The sequence below is a fragment of the Rhea pennata genome, chromosome 1 (assembly GCF_028389875.1).
Source record: "Rhea pennata isolate bPtePen1 chromosome 1, bPtePen1.pri, whole genome shotgun sequence".
NCBI classification, from domain to species: Eukaryota; Metazoa; Chordata; class Aves; order Rheiformes; family Rheidae; genus Rhea; species Rhea pennata.
In genome coordinates, this window is record NC_084663.1 from 188,746,079 (window position 1) to 188,768,263 (window position 22,185).

The following is a 22,185-nucleotide window of genomic DNA, read 5'->3' on the forward strand; positions in this document are numbered from 1 at the left end:
TGTAAAAAGAGAAACAGAAAAGTGAGCTAACTAAGGAAGAACAGCTGTTCAGAGGACTTGTGTAACAAGTCTGAATGGAAAGCCAAAGAAACAAATTCTGCCCAGACCATGTCAGGTGGGGGTTAGCACTTTCTGCTGTTAAAGAGAGTTTTATCTGGATTTGGTTTGCTTTTTTCGTTTTTTAGTTCGTTTTTTAAACAAATGAAACAAGGTTCGATAGAACATGATACTGTGTCTGGGAATCAAAGCAGTAAACATGTCTAGGACTCCAGTGAAAGACTGAGTTTTAATGTGTGTTTTTAGGGAGATTAAGCAGTAGCAGAGCTGTTGAAACAAATCTCTGGAGAGAATAAAGATTTGTGGAAGTTTAAATGGTTTGTCTGGAATTCCGTGAATTTGACAAAAGTTGGTCAGATGCAAGGCCATCATTTGATGGGCACTTGCCTAGTTGGTCTACTCCAGACCTGAGAGTCGAAGGCGAGGTGACAGGACTGATAGCTCAGCACAGCAGTTCTACTGCTGTGTCATATCAAGACTGAGAACCAGCTCCACACCTTTTGCAAGCAGACAGCCATGTCAGAGCTTCCAGGCTATGACCAACAGAGTAGAGAACCTAAGAGCCATGTCCGCCATGAAGTTTGGTTCCCTGCTCTAGAGTCAGGCTAAAATCCAGGAGCTCCTGGCACAATGAATCAAGATTCTTACTGAATGCAAATACATTTTTTTTCCCCATAGAAATAAAATAACTTAAAGATTCAAGATGAGATAAAGACTTCAGCTCATGTAAAAAAGCCCTGTAAAACTTCAGAAATGAAGTAATCACAGATTTTTGTCAGATCTCTTACTAGTTTACAACTGTGTTGAGCACACGCTGTTGAGGCAACAATCAATTGCTTTTGTGAGAAAATATTTCATATGAGTATTTGAAACATTTCTCTCAGTGCTGGACCTCAAAGTTGCTCCTACTTCTGTATTCCTGAGAGCAAATTCCATAAATAAGTACATAATTTGTTTAAATAATAGTAAGACTTGCTAAAAACAAGAGGCATAGGAATTCCATCTCATGTAGTTGAACCTATATCAAAGCAAAATCAAATGTACTAGTGTTCGTTGTTGAGACATACTATGAAACTAGAGTAAAACAGTAACTTACCCTCCGCAGTGTCTGATTCCGATTTGCGAGACCTCACTGTAACAGAGGCACCTTTAGACAGATCGGTTCCTGTCCTCCAGACACGTATCTCAACATAGCCAGCACTCTCGTCAACATAGTATTCATCATCTCCAAAGTAGAATGCTGGTTCTGGTGAAAGGGAAATAATGTCCATTAGTGCTTCTTTATCTTATGTTCAAAGTAAAAAGAGAGTATAATATTCACATTAGAAAATAGAGAGCAATTCACTATTTTCAACAAGTGAAATATAACTCTTTTTAGAAAAGCCTTAGAATTTTTATTAAGGATTCTTGACTTAAGTGAACACAAAGTTACATTTTGAGTATTTGTTTGCTTGTTTTGGGGCAATAATTGTTATACCTGCATTGTGCTCTTTTCCTTCCCTCCTGCACTTTGAACTTTGTGTGTCAGTAGATACCAGTGTGTGTACAAAAACAAGTGTGTTATCTCATGAAACTCATTTAAGCTGGGTCCTATGCACAACCCCAAAAATTCCTTGCATTTTTCACTTTAGTGCAAACAGACAAAGGTGAACACAGATAATGAAACCTTAAATAGAATGTTCTCACAGATTCCTGTTGTTGAAATCACACTGGAACATAATACATAACTGGAGCTGCTTTTCAAAATGTTTTCCAGCTAACCAAAGGAGTAAAGACTTAATTGTAATTCCCTACATCCAGCATTTAAAACATAATCAATCTTACTTCATTTCAGTGGAATGTGAGTAGCCTTTTATCTTAATATTTAAGTCCTACAGCCTGTATGAAAAAAAGAGTAAAAAGCAAAGGAGGATAAGTGTTACCCCACATAACAGACATAATTTTATCTTCATTTTTCCTCCCTTTTTTTCAGCTTTTCTATCCATAGCAATTTCACAAAGTAAACAGGCTTGAACAAAGCCCAGCTATAACATGAGTGTCTATCAGTTCCTCTTCGCTATCCTTTCCTTCTCTGTTTTGGACACATAAATGTAAACACACCTATGTGACCACAAGCAGTGCCTCAGTTTTCTCATTGTATAGTATAAATCATATCTACTTTCCTCAATGGTTGAAATGTATTTTGAAGACTTACACAAATTATTTTTCTTTCCCATTACATTTTTCTTAAGTTGCACAATATTATTACAGTCATACTGTTACAATACCAAAAATGTGCTTCAAAATACCATAAAGCATATAGCCAACTAGGTTTAGGTTGACAAAGATCACAAGAATTAATTAGTGCTCTATCAGTGGCACTATGAATTCTTCTTCTTCACTAGAATGCAAGGACAAATTCAAAGCAAATGACTGGAAAAGTTTATGCTTCTACAGAGATATGCGTGCTATAGAGAAATGCTATAGGTTACACAAAAGAGGAGACATAAAACATTTTTTAAAGGTAAGCTCAAGTTGGGTCCAATGTTTTCATGATACAGTCTAATTTTGCTAAAATAAAATGCATGCTGCAAAATCTATGATTTCTGTTACAGTAGACTTAATATTTTGGAATTGAAGAACCTGCTTTTGACTGTAACTGAGTAAAACTAAAGCATAAAGAGAGTTATATAATAACTGGACAGACAAAGTACCTAAGCTTTTCTCAAGGACTTGACAATCTGACTGATCACCATGATTTCCCCTGTGCTAGACTGACTATTTATTTTTATAGAAAATTGAAAAATGTAAAATATGATTTTAATTAAAACTAGCCACGAACAATATAAGGTAGTTACCGAATTATTACTCAGACAAAACTTCACCTAACTGAAAACGCAGTCATTCCTAAATATTTTGGAATTTGGCATACACACAGGAGTTATCACTGAAGTTTTGGAGAACAGAATTTTTTCTTCTGGTTTCAAGATTTTTTCTGTGTTTCACAATTGACAAAATAAATGATTAAAAACAAGCAAGCAAACAAAACCTCTTAATATTCCATATCAGTGAAAACAAATGCATCTGTCTCTCTACTTACCTGCTAAAATTAAAATCCTATGTTGCAAAAAATTGACTGAACGGAACGGAATGTATTTACTGAATGACAGTGCAGATTCATATACTGGTTTGGGCATTATCAAGGTCATCACCCTTTGCAGGATGAAAGACAAACTTGGCAAATGTTTCGTTTTGGCAGACGAAAAGGCTTTCAGTTCCACTCTAAAATTTTTATTCAGTATTATCTTTATTAAAATGTACATATGTTTGTGTGCACCAACAATCATACATATGTATTGTTTTTACATTACCTTTTTATTGGAGCTGGATTGTCAGTGATACTGTATTTTTATATGGGACTATGAAGCTCTCATCTGAAACATTTTTAATAATCAGGCAAATAGGATACTCTCTGGACCTTCTTGCATAATGACTATTAATTTTGATGAGAGTTCTACTTACGGGGAGACCACAGAACTGGATACTAGATCTGCAAAGAAATGTGTCACTTTAGACATATATTGGTCTTCTAAAACTCTCAAGATGGACAAAGACTCATCCAACCTCTAAAGATTAAAATACAGAACAACTACTAAAACCAGTTATAAATGTGGTAACTGTTAGATAAAGGTAGCTAAAAATATTATCAAATCCAATACATGTTGTATTTAAACAATTATTTTTAAAGGTTAGCACACTCTCCCAAGTCTAATCCTGTTCTCATAATCCTGTTCTCCCTGTATCGATGAACTGGTAGTTCCATAATCCAATCTGGATTCAGCCCTATCTAATTTTAGGCATTTAGTGAGAGGTACTCATATGCACAGCAGGCTTGCTTTCTGTAATCAAGACAGGTATAGGCAATTCTATAATGTTTTCCAGCATAACAAGTATACAGAGGAAAGGTAAAATGCATTCCCTACTGCAGTGAGTGAGTAAAATCTGAGGCGATCTAGAAGCACCCACTTCTACTCACTGACTATACAGGCAGCTTAGACAACCTACCTTAAACTAGATGGAAGACATAAAAGAAAATCCTATTGGTTTCTTGTCCTGTTACCCTAGCACCTGCTTTACTTCTGCTGGAAAAGAGCCCTCATGCAGTGTTTGTTCCCCTAGTCACAGTCAAACACAGAACAGCTTAAACCCTGGCTCAGCCTTCCTTGTATTCCAGAATGAGTTTTTCACACTTTTTGAGACATGTATCTTCAATAAAAGACACATTCTGCATGGTTACTCATCCTAGGAAAAAAAAAAAATCCTTACTGATGTTTTGTAAGTTCATTTCCTGTAAGTCATGTTAGCAGATCCCCAGGGGAAGCAACAAAGCCAAGTTACAAACAGGGAAAGCATTGTCCTTCTCAGGTCATGGCTGCAAAACACTGCTCAATGACTGTGGGCTCACTTACAGCAGACCTTTAATCTAGTAATCACTCTAGAGAGAGCCCCCTGCAAATTTAATGATCCTTCTTTCAGAAATACGAGGAAGTTTGTTGAGAGTTTTTGGTTGAGACTCACAGATTTCACTGGCATGAAGATACAATAATCAGAGGAGAAAGGTTAGCAGCTCTAGTCGCAGGTTTCTTGGCACAGAAATCAAATCTTTGTCCTGCCTTTCCACCTACCCAGTTAGGAGTGTGTATCAACTCGTGCATGAGTCAGTAATCAAACAGAAAAACAAACATACTTCTCATGCTATTAGAAGAAGTTCTATCTTTGAACATATAACAGAAAATCAACTAGATAGCACAAAAATATTTATTTCCATGGAGGCATTTGTTTTTAAAATGAAATCCTTACAAATTACTTTAGAGGGACATATTAAAAGAGCAAGGCATTTGTAAGATACACGAGGTGCCGCAATCAGTTTTGGCTGGCAGTGCAAATAGTGGGTAAGGCAGGATAGTTTGAACAAACACTAAAGAAGAGACTCTTTCCCACCATAAAACACCCTTACAATCTGTCAAATGTGCTGACACTGGGATAAGCCTTAATGCTAAAGTGATTTTCAATGATAAACATTTTCAGTGATATGTGTGTAAATATACACATATGTACACAATGTATACATTATGTATACATTATTATTGTATACAATGTATACAATATACACATATGTATACAATGTACATATGTATATATATACACACACACACATATATGTATAAGTATACACACACACACAAACATATACATACACACACATATATTCTCAGGAGGAGGGAAATAACAGAAGACAGAACCTGTCGCTCCCACATATTCAGACTGCAGAGCTAAGAGGAGCAGCCATTACGGCTGAACACATGCTTAGCGGGGTTAGACCACGCTTTTGCCTTCCTTGTTGCCACGCACAGTGCAAACAAGACTGTGATGTGAATGTCATGAACTGTCAGAGCTGGCCTAATTCTGCTGTGGTATCACAGAAGATGCAGAACAGTGCTTTGGAAGCTTACCAGCTTGTTCCTGTACAGTCCAGAAGTGCTAGTGTAACGCTGGGTGCAAAGTAATGAGCCCTGATTGTTAATACGGCTAATTAGCTTGGTAAGAACAATAGACAACCACGGCCAGATTTCCTCGGGGCTTGTCCTGGCTCATACCCAAGCAGCACATATGTCCCTACACCACGCTCATTTGCATTTCAGTATCACAGCTAGTATTAAATGACTGAGCTGGAGTCAGTCCATATGTAACACAGGAGACTCCACCTTTCAGAACATGGAATAAGTAGGCGGGTTGTAGATAGATTAGTTAAGAACAAGAATTCTATTATATTTGAGAAGAAATGTGTATTTTTTTGTTTAACAATTGCAAAGATCAAACTCTGTAATATCTCCCACATATATATGTTAATAGGAGCAAAAGAAAAGCGTAACAAAATCCAGTTCATTACAGAAAGTTTATATTATTTTAATACTGAAGAGAGCTTTTACATTGGAAATGAGGCAGCACCACTCTATGACTATTTATGCATACTTGAAGCTATGCAAATAACAGAGCTGGCAGTTAGCACACTGAATTTAATTTGCCAAGTCATCTATTTTTGATGAGTGCTGTGGGTGCATGGGTCAAGATTACAGTGAGATTTCAATTCTGGAGCAGGTATCTATTGTGAAAATGCCAATAGCTTATTATTTGATGTGGTCAAAACAGTTTACTTTTCAAATTCATATGTTGCAACCTTAATAGCTTTCATCTTAGCACTGTTGTCATAATTTTTGCAATAAAAAAGTAAATTCACCTTAAGATTACAATTATTAGTTGCAGCCAAATTGCCACACATATTCTCTCAAGCAAATAAAGTCCACATTTCCATTTGTATCAACAGCTTCTGTTCTGTGTCTTACAATGATTTTTAAAGGTTATTGTAACACTATAATGTGTAAAAGGACAAACTTAAATCAACACAACCTTTACCAAATCTAGTTCTGTTTTGTAAGAATTTTGTAATCCACAAAGGCAATGGCATAAATTTATTAGCCTGGTTCATCAAAGAAGTACTTGCATTCTATGCAGTTTAACTCATAATTTCAGTAGAGTAACAGAGTGTGAATCTAGACCAGTAACTGCTATAAAAAACTACTTTATATGAGAGTCACTTTTAATTAATTCACGGTGTATACTACTTCAGTACAGACTTTTACATTTTAAATCACCTTTTTATGTTAAAGTGCATCCATGCTTCATTTCTTCTACACAGAGTATGAGTACAGGACTACCTTAGTGCCCCAGCTGGCCTGGAATCCACATTTAACCACCCTGATACATGAGTAAGGTAAAATTAAATGTGAACAAAGTAGCACAGTAGAAGCAGCAGATCAGAGCCATAGCTGCAAGACTGACAGCTGCAGTAAGACGGCTGTAGTCACATCCACCCTTTGGTTATCTACTCTTCCCTTTTTTGGCAGTCTTGTCCTTGCTGCAAGGACAGCCTGCAATCTACTTCACAGCCTAAAGAACTAAGCTAATTTTGATTTTTCCTTAACGTCAAGTTACAGTTCATAATGGTTTGGTAATAATTAGGTGGGCTAGAGTCATGCCTGAAGCATGGACACGAAAGAGCTGAGAGTATGAACTAGTAGTGCCCACAGCTCTACTCTTGTTTCCAGGTGTGCTTTAACCTGAAGATGGAATTTGTAGCAGTTAGTTAACTATTATTTATAAGATGGTAATGGATAGTCTTAATCTGTAACTCAGCCATGACTGGCATTTCAGGAGAAAGGCTAATATGTGAGGTTGACTGTTTTAAGTGACTGTCCAAACTGGGAGCCCTCACAGATTTTACTAGTAACATATGCATGCCCAGGACTGTTCCCTGGCACTGAGGCCAACAGATGTGGAACAGCCCACATCCACTGAACGCTCTTACCTTTCACAGCAGAGTGGCTGCAGCTGAACTGGAAACTGAGAACGCTTCATTGTCTGGCTAACCCCAGAACTAAGCCTGGGAATTTCTGAGAAGCTTTTTCACTGGTTAGCATGGGCAAACAAAACCTCATCAGGATCACTCTAACAATTTAAGAGTATATGTGATCTAAGTCTAGTACAGGAAGACATGCCCTAGCACTATGCAAAAATGCTGGCAAAAGTAGCTGAGTGACAGCTGAGGCGTAGTCAGGAAAATGTTCCTTGCTGTCCCTCTTCTGAAAGTTACCAGAAATACCTACAGGTATTTTAGAAATGTAGTGGTTTTGCCAGAATTGATGATTTAAACTGACATTGCTCATAATTTATAATTCTATACAAAATGGAGTTGTTTCTTTCTCCTTGTAAGCAATTAATTTAACTTTGTTGGTTTGCTAAGAAACACTGTTACCTTTTCAAAACTCAAAATTAATATGTATGTCAAAATTTTTAATAGTAAAAGTAGTATTGCTATGATTATTGCACATACCATCAGGATAAATCCTACAGACTTTGACATCACTGGAACTATCACAGACATCAGAGGAGCTTTTCCTGTTCTAAGATTTTGGGGACAGGGCCACAAGATTTTTCTCACTACTACAACAGGCTGCATTTAATGCCCCAAATATTCCATAATCCAGAGAATTATTTCATTTACCAATATAAATAAAAAGATAAAGCCTAATAGCTGAAGATACAAACACTCTGGAATTTGGAGACACACCTAAATGTGACGGAATTGCCTGCAGCAACTATCTAGTTCACACAGTATTTTCCTACTAGCTAGACCTCCCACAGTACATAAAACTAATTCAAATCTTCTAAATGTTCTATTTTTAAAAATAATGAGATTGTTTTTATAGAAGTGGCCCAGGAAATGGCATCGGCAGCAAATTCTCAACAAACTGATGAAACAGAGGCAAGCAGATAAATGGCTTGGCAGTGGTTTTTAAATATACCACACACAAGGTACCTCACAAGTAGGCCAAGTGTTAAGGAGCTCAGTCTGTGATTCATACATGAGATAACTAATGAGAACTCCTACAAACAAAGAGGGTACGAGAAGCTGAGCTCTATTTTATAAATAAGGCTCCATAGAGATATAGTATGCAGCTGTTTCTTAGCAATTTTTTTCTTCTTTTATTTTAATTCAATAATCAGTATACTGATCAAATCAAGAAATATAACCACAAAATCACAATGGTTCATTCTGTGAATGCTTTCTTTATAATATCTTGCAACAACACCCATCTAAATTGTGATTATGATCTCTACTATTTCAAAGCCCAAACTCATAGTAATGAACAACTATGTTTTCTCTCCTGCTGAGATTTTCACTGAATAGCTAGCAGTAACAACAAAGCTTTTGAATGATACACCTGTGTTTTATCACTTGGTAATGAGAGCTGATGGGGAGGAAATTATGGGGAATTGATGTAAAGACAGAATTCTCTTTTATAAAAGTGAATACATGGTAAAAATGAGTAAGGTTCCTGTACAATGCAAACAGTTATATATTGAGAAAAAGGATATATTAATATTCTACCAAGATGAAGCCTAAACTGCATTTTCTGAGACTACTTTTCAACCTTATGAATTACAAATTTGAATCTTATCCAAATTATTCTATCTTTTTAAAAAATCTAAACCAGTAATTTTTCTCTTAAAAGGTGCAAATGAGCTTGGTTTCAATGAGAAATAGAGGAAGAGGAAGAGGAAGGGTCTAGTCTTATGGATAATCATTAAATCTGTTCTGCTTCTATGGATACAGAACATTTCCTGGATTGGAGACATCCTGACCACACGATAAGCCAGTATGATAAAGTCACTATCTTGATTTTGTCTTTAGATTTTTGCACATTTAATATTCAGTCACAACATTAATTATACTAGCTTGCTTATGTGTCAAAAAAAAAAAAAATCTTACAGGTTTTTCCCCCCAGATACAGTGAGAGTACTGTTGCTCCACTGACGTCTGGGAAGAAAAACATGTAAGAGATTTTTCTACAGTCCTTTCTTAGGAACTAATCGTGAGGATGGGACTCAGCAGAGAAGACAGAACAGAAAAGAAAATGGAACAATACCTTGACTTATCAGACAGCAAAGCAGAACTAGAAAGAGAGAAAATGCACTCTGCTGTATTTTAAAAGTTCTTGAATTCTCTCCCTTAGACTTCAGACCTCTCTTCTGGTGGGAGGGAGGAGAGAACAGCTACCTTTCAGACAGTAATGTGAAATAATAACTGAGTTAATTCTTTGAAGATTTGCATATTCTAAAAGAGAACTGATCTCATTAAAGCCCCAAGGAGGTGCACTGGTTACTTTGTTACTCCAAGTATGCTTTGGGTCTTCAAATGGTGATCAGCAAAATGGCAAAATCTCAATATAAGGAGCTTCAGGGGAAGCAAAATGATTTCAAAAGATCAGAACAAAACTGAACTTACCAATATATCCTACTGAACTAGATTTCCCAAACCTTAAACACAGCAAGGAAGACCCGATAAAACTGACTAGCTCACTAGACCCATTCCCAACAATCATAAGCAACCATGAACAAACAATTTAAAGCTGCCTGCTAGGCATTCATTACCTTTTCAAACACTCTAGAATAAACACAAGAACTGTAGTACACAGATCAAAGCCAGAAAAAATATAACATGTCCTTTAAGACAGGAGCGATCAAGAACCTCCTTCATTTTCAATGTCCCTGCAATAGGTTTCCAATGGTCTCTTCAGTGAACTGTCATAACACAATGATCTGTTAACCTCTGGCAATAACACCAGTACATGTAAGAACATCATCTCTCTTAAATTATTCTAGATTTAACAGGAAGTACTAATTTTCTACACTTCATGTTATTTCGTATCTTCTGCTTGTTAACTATTTTTATGTGCTTTGAGTAGAAAACTCAGAAGTGGTTCTCGATATTTAAGCACTCCTAAAAAGAACTACCACAATGCACATAAAATACATGTGCATCATTTAAGAATCTGCAATACTTAAGGCTTACAGACATGCTCCAGCAGCTGAGTCCTCTATCCTAAAGGAGTCATATGAAATAGAGGTGATAAGTCACTATCTGGAGGCAAACAGGGGCTTTCCAAAATTTTAAAGGCTATCATTATAAACTAAACATTTTTTACTGAGTTTAACTGGTGATAGTAAGAAACTGTAAGTAAAGAAAACTAGGAGTGTAACATGTCATAAACTGTTCATCATTCATTTTTTCCCTGATCGGGCCACTTGCCACAGAATGGGGAAACGGGAGAGGTCACATAGAGATTTTACCTAAAAAGAGGACACGTAAAAAGTTGTACAGAAGAATAACTGCTGGAAACAGCAGAATCACAGAATCATTGTAAATATGGAAAAGGAAGAAAGACGATGGCTGCACAGAGGACAAAAGAATGACTAGTCTGTTGTTTTGATTCTCTCCAGAAAAGGTGAATGATACTTGGTCAAATTTTGATTCTAGTCTCTAATGTAATACTGGGCATGCTTTCTTTGGATTATCATTAAAATTGGACAAATAGACTAGTTTCTTTGGGTTATCATTAAAATTGGACAAACAGACTAGTGAATACTAATTCAGCTGTCAAGATTAATCAATTACCCACACAGTTCATAGTTATGGCTCACTTATCCCTAAAAAGAAAATAGCACATTGGATCGCCTTTCTCAGAGGCCAGTGGAATTAAGGAGATACCAGATAGCCTTGTGAGATAAGGATGTCCTTCTCATTAACCACTTTATTAACAAAACATTTTATTATCATCAGTTGAAAATTTGGTTCAGTACAAACATTGAAAGTTAGTTAATTCTGTTTGCCTATTGGGAGACTTAAAACAAAGAATATATTTACAATCAGGTATTGCAGTGCTGATTTTCTGCATCTTTTCAGGCTATTGATATAAAAGGGGGGGAAGGGCTACAGAAGTCTGAATGGCTGCTTGCGTATCTAATATGAATGAAGTGGAACAAATGTTTGTAATGTACTTCCTGCTGAGAACAGCATGAGGCTTCAACAATTCCTCTAAGGCAAGAGGGAGTATTTGCCAGCTCTGCAGTAAGGCTGTGTGCTCTCATGGCAACACTCGATACGTTAGCATGGAATTAAAATCACTTGGGAAGATAGTGACTCACAAAAAAAAATGACGCAAACAAAATAAATGTAAATATTCACCTCTCTGTTGCAAAATTCTAATCCTGCATTAACAAAATAACTGTAAACATTCACCTCTTATCTGCAAACTTCCAAACCTGCATTCATCACACGTCTCCTCTTCTGGCTTCCAAATGTGATTACAAAACAAGAGTTTTAAATATGCATTAAATACACACAAATACAGACAAATACAAACAAAACAGAATAAGCAAGAAAGAGTGCAAATCAGTAGCCCAGTAATCAAAGCATTTGACTGGGAGAACGCAGAGCTTGCACTGCAGGTTTCTTTGCAGGGACTACTGATGTATTTTCTGTCAGACTTGTTCCACACAGTATCTCAACACTATTAAGTACTGGAACCAAATCACAGACTCCAAAATGAATATTAACAAAAGAGTTCAGTATCACTTTTTCTCCAGTAGCGTGAAATGCCTTCAGAGTTACACCTTCAGTAAGAAAAATAAAGAGTACTTTCAGGATGATCTTGCTTAGCCAAGTGCCTGGGGATTAAGGCATTACCACAGAAGATTGCAGTTGGAGAGTTTCCAGGGTCTGAGACTAAACCCAGGGAGTCCAACTCCAACAGCATCCTGATCTTCCTTTTTCTGGATGCATAATATTAATCTGCTATATAAATCACCTCCTCCAGATGAACTTTATGCTGAACTCTGTACTCTCCATGTGAGATAAGTATATCTTGAGCTGATCAACTGACCTGAAATTGGTTAGGGATTTCTATTCACCCCCTAAATCCTTGAGAGGCATGCAGACAAGAAGCTCACTCCATCAGTTCTGGGTAGATGCATTAGCACAAGCTCACATTTGTACGGACAATGGTTAGACTTGTTTGTTTTTGGATTTCAAGCATCTAAGTACCTTCTGAAACAGTATTTCAGTATTTATTTCTTTAGATTTTCCCCTTAAACCACTAACTTGTGTCTTTCTGTTTCACAGTATTAAACCCTGTATATTCTAAAACCTAAAATTACTTTAATATACACACTATCAAGTCTCTTACTGAACAGTTACATTTGAATTTTTCCCTTAGGAAACCCCTAAATAGTCTGGATATATTGCTATAAACCAAAGCTGCCTCACAGATTTTCAATTTACCTTTCTCAATTTCTAAGTATACCAGGGCATGTTCTACCTACTGCGATATTTTTTTCCAGACTTTGAGCATAGCACAACTGTAGAAGTCCTAATTAAAGTATTCAGTTCCCAGGAATTTCTTTAATATACTTTGGCTCCACTAGCAAGTTGAGTGCATCTCTTATTTTCTGTTTATTGTCATGACTGTATAGCAACACAGCTATATTAGTTAGACCATAGAGGCCTTTGCTAGAAATAAAAGAAGAAGAAAGGACTTTGAGGGTAGGTATTGAAGGTGAATGTTTCTTAATTAATTTGCATCCAGTGCCAGTGGAGCTAATGTGATGTTGCTAGTGCTGACTTGACTTCCATAGGAAAAGACCTGATGTAGTACTACCAAACTTTGATCTTTGCAGTTTGCATCTCCTAATCTGAAGAAGTTGATGCATGATGTTAATTCAGCCACAGTGTTTGGAGAAATCAGAACTTAATGACATGCTGTCATATCTGTCAAAAGAAACGTTGGTAAGTAGAAAATGAATTTAATCAAACAGTAATAATAATAGAGCAGCAGCTGGGAAATAAAGAGACTAAAGGGGACTACAGAATTTAGTAAGATAACATTACTGTAGCTTCTAGACTATTACTATATATGTGCCATAATTTTTATCTACCTCTATGTTAAGCATTTTCTAAACAGTAATAATAAAAGCTACGTGAAAAGCTTTTTTTCACATAGTATATTGTTTTAACTTATTACAATTAATTTAGTGCACTGTAAACAATAATACCAATTCTGCTTAATATTAATATAATAAAATATAGAATTTATGTTAATATAATAAAGTATATCGAATAATATTATCATATTAATATAATAAAATTTATGCAGAATTTCAGTCATGACTGCTGGGCTGTCAAACTGCTCACACATTACATAAATGTGTGTATACACAGTCTGAAATAAATGTGTATATATATGTGTGAATACATAAATATATAATGTATAATTTATATACTTTATATTCTATAAACTACTTTATACAGTATCTACATACAGCACAACAGATCTCAGATGAAACAAAAAGCATATATACCTTTCCATTAAAACTTACTGTTTTTCTAAAAACTAAAAAAAAAGGAAGTTGTGATAGAAAACTTTACTGATAAGTGAATTGTCAGTAAACTTTTGAAAGCTCTGGAATTTTCTATAGGAGTAGTTTCATTGATACAGTAAGGAACAAGGGAATACTTTTCCACATCACACTTCTACAGAACCTCACAAGATTACTCATATTTGTTAAATAATTCATGTTCAAAAGTTTACATCAACTAGGAAAGTATGTTCATGAATGTAATAAATAACAGACTCAAGTTCTGAAAGCTGAAAGACTGTACACAAACCAAATTACTTGTCATGTTTTCTATTGAAAGTGTTAAAAGAGACTTCTCGTTAATCTCCCTTATATCCTGTGGCAGTTTCATAAGCTGTACTATGTTGTGATTGATTAACTGTTATCATTTCTTATTTAAAGTCACTCTAGGTTACTGTTAAAATGAGTGTAGAAACTTAGGCGTGATAACAGCTTATTCTAGATGCTAAAATCAGATGCTAAAATTGTTCTGTCACAGGCAGTGAGGTCCCCACTTAGATGGGGGATGCCCTAATTGCAACTCTTTTCTATTTTTCATAGAAAAATGAAAAACATCTCCCCCATATGAAATTTTCAGCAGTCAGACATCTTCAATCTGGGTAGTCAGCTTATGCATGGACATATTTTATACGTCTACATTTTAAAGTTACCCTCCCAGTATCTTATGCTTTGTGATCTACAAATTGTGAACTTTATGAATCCAACAAAATTATTCAAAAAATAAGTTATTGTATTAAAACTACTAAGATAAACTACCATTTTCTATGACAACAAAGTCAGAGAAACATGGCATTTCTATTTCAGCCTGAATTTGATACATATTCTTTTACTTTACAAGAAGTGTTATTTCAAACTGCTGTATCTCATTAGTGCTGTATCTGCTTACTCAAATGTTCCACAGAGAAAACAAAATCACCTCTGCCACAGGATTACGCAGCAGCAGTTTCAGGCAGGCTAAGTATTTATGATGTGATTAGATGGGTGTCAACTTCCTGCCTTTAAGAGCTGCATTTATATCTTTAGCTAGAGAGAAATCACTGTGTTCGTAATAACAGTCTATCCTGGCATCAGATTTCCGAAGAGTACTATACTATGTAATTCCCCATGTCAGTCTTCAGGAAATATGACAGTTTCACAATCAATAGTTTATAGCTTCATGGAGAAGAATAAAATGGCTCATCAGTACTCCTTTCCCAGAAGTTACAACTGGGGAGTCAGCTTCCAAGCTCCATCAGCTCCATGCACAAATGCAGTCAACTGCACCAGGAAACCTTTTTGCTACCACTCCTAGAAACAGATTTGCCCCATCAGTGCTAGAGACAATGATGGAGACCCTTGAGACTGTAATAGTATGTATATATATTTTCTGAAGCAACCGGTGATACAGTATGTGCTGGTTCCTACTCTTCCTCAGTAACAGCCCTCTAATTCACCAAGAGAAATCTTTCTTTCAAAGTAATGCATTAAAACCATTGACTAGTTAAGTGCAGGAACAAATTCTGCTAACACTTTCTTACTGAAGTAGATTTCTAAAGCAACAGTCCTATCTTTTGATTATCTGTTCCATTAGAAAGACATAGAAAGGATACCTGGACACATCTAGGCAGAATATAAATGCAACATCAAATCAGCTGCTGCATGGTTTCTGGTTCATCATCGGCTCTTATCTGGCCCTTTGGACCACAAAGATTAATGGGCCTTAACACTTTATGGACACAATCTCAAAACATATAAAGGTTTCCATGTACTGTGATAGTTTGGATTTCACCCGTTCCCATGGCAGAATGGAAAGGTACATCCCCCAACTTCCAATCTGCTTATGTAATTTTCTCAAAGCTTAAACTATCTATACCAAATGCTTAAAAAAACTTCACATAATTATCTAATAATATTTTCATATTTCTTAATGTTTACCACCAGGAGGAAGTACAGAAACCAACTTCTACATGGCAGTTTCAGTGTGATTATACTTCTAGCTGCTGTCCTGCACGGGGAATATCACTATGTCAGGCTATGCCTTACCATCATCCTTGTCAGGCACAATGGTAATCTGAGTTCCTGGGAATTCTGCACCAATTCTTCCACCCATTGGCATGCTTAGCAAAACATCAAAAGTTTCAGCCTCTTCATACAAGGAATCATCTATGATGACTATCCGACATATTTTTTCTCGTTCATCTTTGTCAAAACGTAGAATGCTGTTATGATCCTCAGGTCTGGATATATAGTCAGAGTAAGAGAGTACAGAGCTTGGGGCAGTGCCAGATGCAGTTCCTGTGGTATAAAAGGCAAACAGTCACCACGGACAGAACAATTATAATGATTCCCTCACAGAGGCTGATTTTTATTAACTCTTAAATTTATGTTTACATTTATATGATAAGATAGGCTGAGATCTCTAACCAGGCTACATTTCTGAGCTTTCTGGAAAACTACTTCTATTGTATAATACGTCTGTAGCAGATATATGATTCCTCAAATTCATCTGCAGCACTTCAGCTGGAAGGAATTTTGTAGTTTACCACAGGAGACACAGACTGACAAAGGACATGTTGTACTGAGGCCTACAAATTAACTTCTTTAGCATATTTTATCAGTGGAGGTTATTAGTGGACAAGAAATTAATTACATCTAGATACAATTTGATAAAAACAAATTACTTTGATTCTAGATCACCTCACCAAAATTGTTGCTTCAATTATACAAATGAAAAGTACTAACAGAATCATAGAATCATAGAATCATAGAATCGATAAGGTTGGAAGGGACCTCTGCAGATCATCTAGTCCAACTCCCCTTCTCAAGCAGGGTCACTAAAAAAGACAGGTGAGGAAAAACATACTCTATGTAGTTAGAAAAACTCCACATGGATGTAATTAATGTGAAATTGGCGGGGAGAGGAAGGAGAAGGATATCAATTAAGTAGTATTATTCTACGATCCTTTTTTTTTTTTTTTTTTTTTAAGATACAAACAGGTACATGCTATCATGGGCAAATACTGCAGTACTTTCAATTCTAATTACTTTCAGACAATACAGGCTGCATATAAAAGTCTTGCCAAAAGATGAAGAACATAAATCTATGTCCCCTCCCCACAAGAAGCAGCAGTTTGGAACATGATAACTTTTTGGCTGTGTTCAATAAGATTTCAAGACAGATTGCCAAGATGAATACATATCTAATTGAGACTGAAGATATTTAGATCAAAAAAATCATTATCAGAGCTATAAACGTTATGCAATAGATGGAACAATTCATTTTGCTTTTCTTCTTTCCATTTTCACATTTTTTTCTATTGTTGATTCTACTACCTTGTCTTGTGTAGCAGATAACCATCAGTTCCTGGCTCACATCTCCACTTCTTCTGACTGGTATAAACAATTCACCAACATCTTCTTCGATAGTATAAGTGGGTTGTGGAATAAAGACAGTTGATTCTGCCGAAAACAGAGCATTTGTTTACTTTGTGTTATAGTCTCAGAAAGTCACAAGTGAAATCGTTAGAAGCATCTTAGCATATTCTAAAATGCAACAAATAACTTGAATTATCAGTGATAGAGTTAATTTTTAAGAAAAACTTGGAGGGTGAGAGTAAAAGATTTTCTTGGTCTTTTTAAGTATCAGAAATAGAAAATAATATCAGATTATTAGGTCTGATCTCACAACTTCCTACAAAGTAGTCTTTTATGTGATTAATTTACTTATTTAGGGTTAATGGTACAAGCCGAAGTTTGGAAGATTGGTCCACAAGGTCTAGCCTATTATTATTTCCATACTATTTAATTAGCTATTAATCACAGATGTATCAATACTGTAGCTCACACACAGACAGTGCTATGGTCATTCTTTAACTTACCACATTCTGATAACCACGGCAGTCACTTGGCGCTGAGGATGCTTACAAATCCAGATTTAGCACTTGCTATCTTATTTTGAGGGAATGTGCTGGCACAACATTAAGGACAATAGGAGTGAGAGTGAACTCCTAACTTGGACATCTGACTTGAGTCAGCTAAGTATTTACATTTCCATTTTACTCAGTTTAGATCTAGCCAGTATTTTAAACTCTTTCATTATTCTGTACTCCTACAAGCAGATGACTGCATTTTATGCAGTCCCTGGGATTCAGGATTCATTTTGTTCTTGTTTCCTCAAAAACTCAGGAACAAAGAACAGTTATATACAGCACCTTTATAGTTCCAGTAGTATGCCTGCAATCTAATTAAGGCTGATCTACTACAGAACATAATTCTGCACAATATCAAATCAAGTCGTATTTGCTGACTCCACAAAGTGAACTATTTCATTATTTCAGAGTACTTTGCAAACAATTCTCTGAAAAATGTAATGTGATTTCTTTAAAAGGATGTTCCAGGTTTTATTTCTCCAACAGGAAAACACTACTAGCATGACTTAAGGTCAAAAGCCTACCTTAAAAATGCTGTAATTCAGGTTTGATAAGATCTAGACACTTCCACTATTCCAGCAAGTCAAAAATTTGATATGAAAACACAGAAAAAAAAAAAAAAAACTTTCTGTTTTAAAGTGAAAACAGAAGGTAATACTAAAGAACTCATTTGTCCCTTTAAAATTAAGTTGATAAAATGGAAAAAATTATCTTTTGAATAAATGCAGAAATGTGTTTTGTTCTGCGCTTCCTGTCTCTATTATAACTATCCAATCAGGAATGAAATCATATACTAAAAGTTTAACAGACGTTATGAATAACAAAAAAAAAAAAAAAAAAAAAAAAAAAAAAAAAAAAACAGAGAAGAACAACGTACAGCACTGATTTAAAACTCAAGGCTGATTCTCTATTCTTCTCAACTAGCATACAAAAACACATCCTTATGAAATCGTTTTTTGGCATAAAACATTAGTTAATTTCCCATATACCAAAGGGCTGGCACAGCTTCCCACATAAGCTATTTTGGTACTAAGACTACAGTATTCAAATCAATGAGTTTTAAAGTCAACTTCACTGGAAAGAGGATAAAACTCTTGATGCTTCTTATTCAGTTAGCGTCTGAACTCATTAAATTCGACTTTTTAAAAAGATGATTCAGAAACCAAATCCTTCCCCTCAAAAGGCTACATATATTTTCCCTGTAGATATTCTTTGATAATGCATTTGATTTTTCTTATGCAAATTTATTACTTACAAAACTACTGCAAATAGATTACTGCAAATTTTCTGGGACCCGATCCATGAAATAGGAAAATCTATTGTTGGCATTAGGAAGACTCAGACTATCATGATCTGTCCTCTTTCATGGATCAAAGGTATTATATATAGGTCTGATATATTTTCAAGTCATTTCTGTCTCACATACACTGTGTTTCATGTTAAAAACTATTCTTCTCAGTGACTACATATGGCTGTCAGGTAACCTTTGATTTAACTCATGTTTGTACTAGGAACTAAAAAAATCTGACACAGTTTTCCTGCTCAGTCCTCTTCAAATGTTAATTAGGAAAGGTTATATAAAACTAGCTATTACAGTCTTCTAGCTCTTGAAAGACTTCTTAATGACGTTTTTGTGTGATTACAGCCTTCTGGTTCAAGTGTCTGGCTGCAGCTGAAATGTGAAGCCACCAGACTGCAACCAGAGCACAAACCTTTTTTTTTTTTTTTTTTTTTTTTTTTAATCAGTTCTTTCTTCACCTACATTTAACTGTCATTTTATATGTTCTTGACACCTCAGCTGTCAAATGTTATCCCAAATGCAAACTATTTGGACACGCACACTTCCTGCTTTTTCTCTTCCTGTACTGTGACTAGGGCCACAGTAGCTTTTGCAGCTCTCCAGCAGAAAGACAGCCAGAAAACCTATGCTAATTTTGTAGGCATCACTTATTTTTAAGCCTGTGTATCAGAAGGTGGGAGAGGAGTCACCTAAAGCAGTATCTTTGTCCAGGTCACCACCTGCAAAAACATTTGGTGTAGTTGCTCTCCTCAGCTGTCAGTCAAAGGCATCTTTTGAGAGACAGCAGGCATCCACACCGTGAAATAATGTGCTGCAAAGACACTGTACTGCTAGAAGTATGGTAAGCGCTCATAATGTAACAAAGTACTACAGAGCTGTAGAAACTCATGCCTAGATTTGGTCTAGCATCCCTAGCTTGGAGCTGTACTTGGGCTATTGAACTTTGCCTTTATAGAGATTCTCAGCTTTATATCAATGCTTAACTGATGCAATTAGTCTGCACCAGGACCCAAAATGGGTTGGGGTCAACCAGCTTACTTCCCTGTACTTACTTTCTCTCAATGAATTATCGTGGTAGAATAAATTAATTAGCCTCCAGTCTTCTGTGCAGAGACACTCTGTGTTTGCAAATACACTGGTGTCTTCTCAGCTGTTCATTCTCCTGAGGTTAGGATATTACGTTGTGTAGAATGTAAACCAGTAAACATGCCTAAAATCTGTAATGTTTCTTTCTGTAATTATTAAATACTATTCTGCTTTCACATCTAATCTGCTAAAATGCAACATGAAACTAAATATAACAAGAAATTTAGCACTCTATATTCAAAAGAGATGTGAAAATGTAACTAAGCTTTGAGCAGGCTGCATTAATTGAAAATACATGTGGAACAAATGCATTTCTGAGTTAACTAGAATGGCTTGTGATCAGCTAAACTTGATTACTCAGATATTGAATGAAGAGTATTCAGATCCAGGATGATTTTGGAGCTGGAAACAGCAGTTTTACTGTTGATACTTTAATTTCTCCAGTTTATATTTTGGTACATGCACACACCAGCAATACAGTTCTGGAAAGGTTCTTACCATCTCCTGGGTCAATGATCTCCACTGTGGCCATATCAGGAAACTCAAGGACTGCCATGACAGGCTCAGAAAGAACAATCTGAAAGGACTCCGACTGTTCATGTTCATCATCGCTTAAAATCCGTACTCGCCATGTAGCTACAGTTTGGCCAGGATTAAACTGCACCTGCTTTTGGGCTTTTCCTCGGAAGTCTTTATCTTTCTTGGCAGTACCATCTTTGGTACTAATACCTGCCAAAACCAGAAATTCAGATTAACAACATCATTGTATTTTTCACTCATTAGTTCAGCTTAAAAAAAATAGAAAAATATACTTTTCTCAACTTAAGACTTCTCAAACTAACTCTTGATCAACTCTATATTGGTGTCACAAAGGTGAAAGCAGATTGATTAACTTAAGGTAAAAGCAAAACTAGCTACTAGAAAAACTCTAAATTCTCTGAGCTGACTGGCAAGTTTACTTTTCTAAAATGGCTTTTCACTGATATGTCTCTCCTGATTTTAGGCTATCTGAAAGGCCTTTGTGCAAATTAAGACAATCCTTTAGAAATGTCTCCAGCTCATGCACCTGGCTTCTGTTCCAACCCCACATAATTCAAAAACCTATCTATCTCTTATCCACTTCTTCCAACTGTACCATTTAATATACTAAAACTTACCACTTCACCCTACAAACTTTGCCTTTCTCACTTCCTGCTTGCTTTTCCTCCTTCATCATAGCCAGTATTTTATATACCTTCTATATCCCTTCAGCCCTTCATATGGATCAGAAAGGCTAGTAAGTATCTTAATATTTTCTTTATTCTTTTCAACTCTGTAATTCCATTTTGCAGGACTAAGGTAGTCAACCAAAGGTAAATTATTCAAATTCGCTATTCTTGCTTGTCAGTTCTCTTTTTGGAGCTGGAGTCAGCTGAACTCAGAAAAACTTTGTAAACACTGTTATTTTAAAGTCAGAAGTCAAATTTGTATTTGTTAGCCAGTATCAGTAAATAATTTAAAAGAATAATCCTTAACTTTATGTTTTCCTTATCTCTATCATTCATTTTCTTTAAAAAAATATTACCTAAGTTAATCTACTGTTCAAAACAGAGCCCTTTAAGCTAGATTCATTTAATTAATCCCTAATTCCCTAATTAAATAGGTGGCCCAACTACATCTCAGTACTTGAAACTCAAATTCTAATTCAGAGCCTAAACAGAAACTCTATTTCTAAGCAAGAGCCTGTGCTTCATGCCAGGTAAATGCTTACACAATTACATATCAGCCTAAAATTAAGTGACTCTTCTAAGCAGTGTAAGCCCACAAGGAGTTTTGACTTGAAAATGTACAAGCGTAATGCTTTCTGGTCCAAATGCATCAGCAGTGTGGATGCAGAAGGAACAGAATGGGAACAGATCCAGAAGCTAGAGACAGGTGTAAGGTTGCAGTATGTGATAACACTATCTTTTTTTCACCTTTTCACTCCTCAGACATTGCAAG

The 22,185-nt window shown here is 35.9% G+C and overlaps 1 protein-coding gene across 1 annotated transcript in view; it reads right to left on the minus strand.

The window, feature by feature from the left end:
* FREM2 (FRAS1 related extracellular matrix 2) overlaps positions 1–22,185 on the minus strand; it is a 138,534-nt gene that overhangs the window by 36,846 nt on the left and 79,503 nt on the right. Inside the window, exons 4-7 of the mRNA XM_062567080.1 lie at positions 20,704–20,934; positions 17,224–17,349; positions 15,934–16,185; positions 1,154–1,303 (exon numbers count right to left, since the gene is read on the minus strand). Coding sequence (XP_062423064.1) covers positions 1,154–1,303; positions 15,934–16,185; positions 17,224–17,349; positions 20,704–20,934 — 759 coding nt within the window. The remainder of the gene's footprint in view (positions 1–1,153; positions 1,304–15,933; positions 16,186–17,223; positions 17,350–20,703; positions 20,935–22,185) is intronic.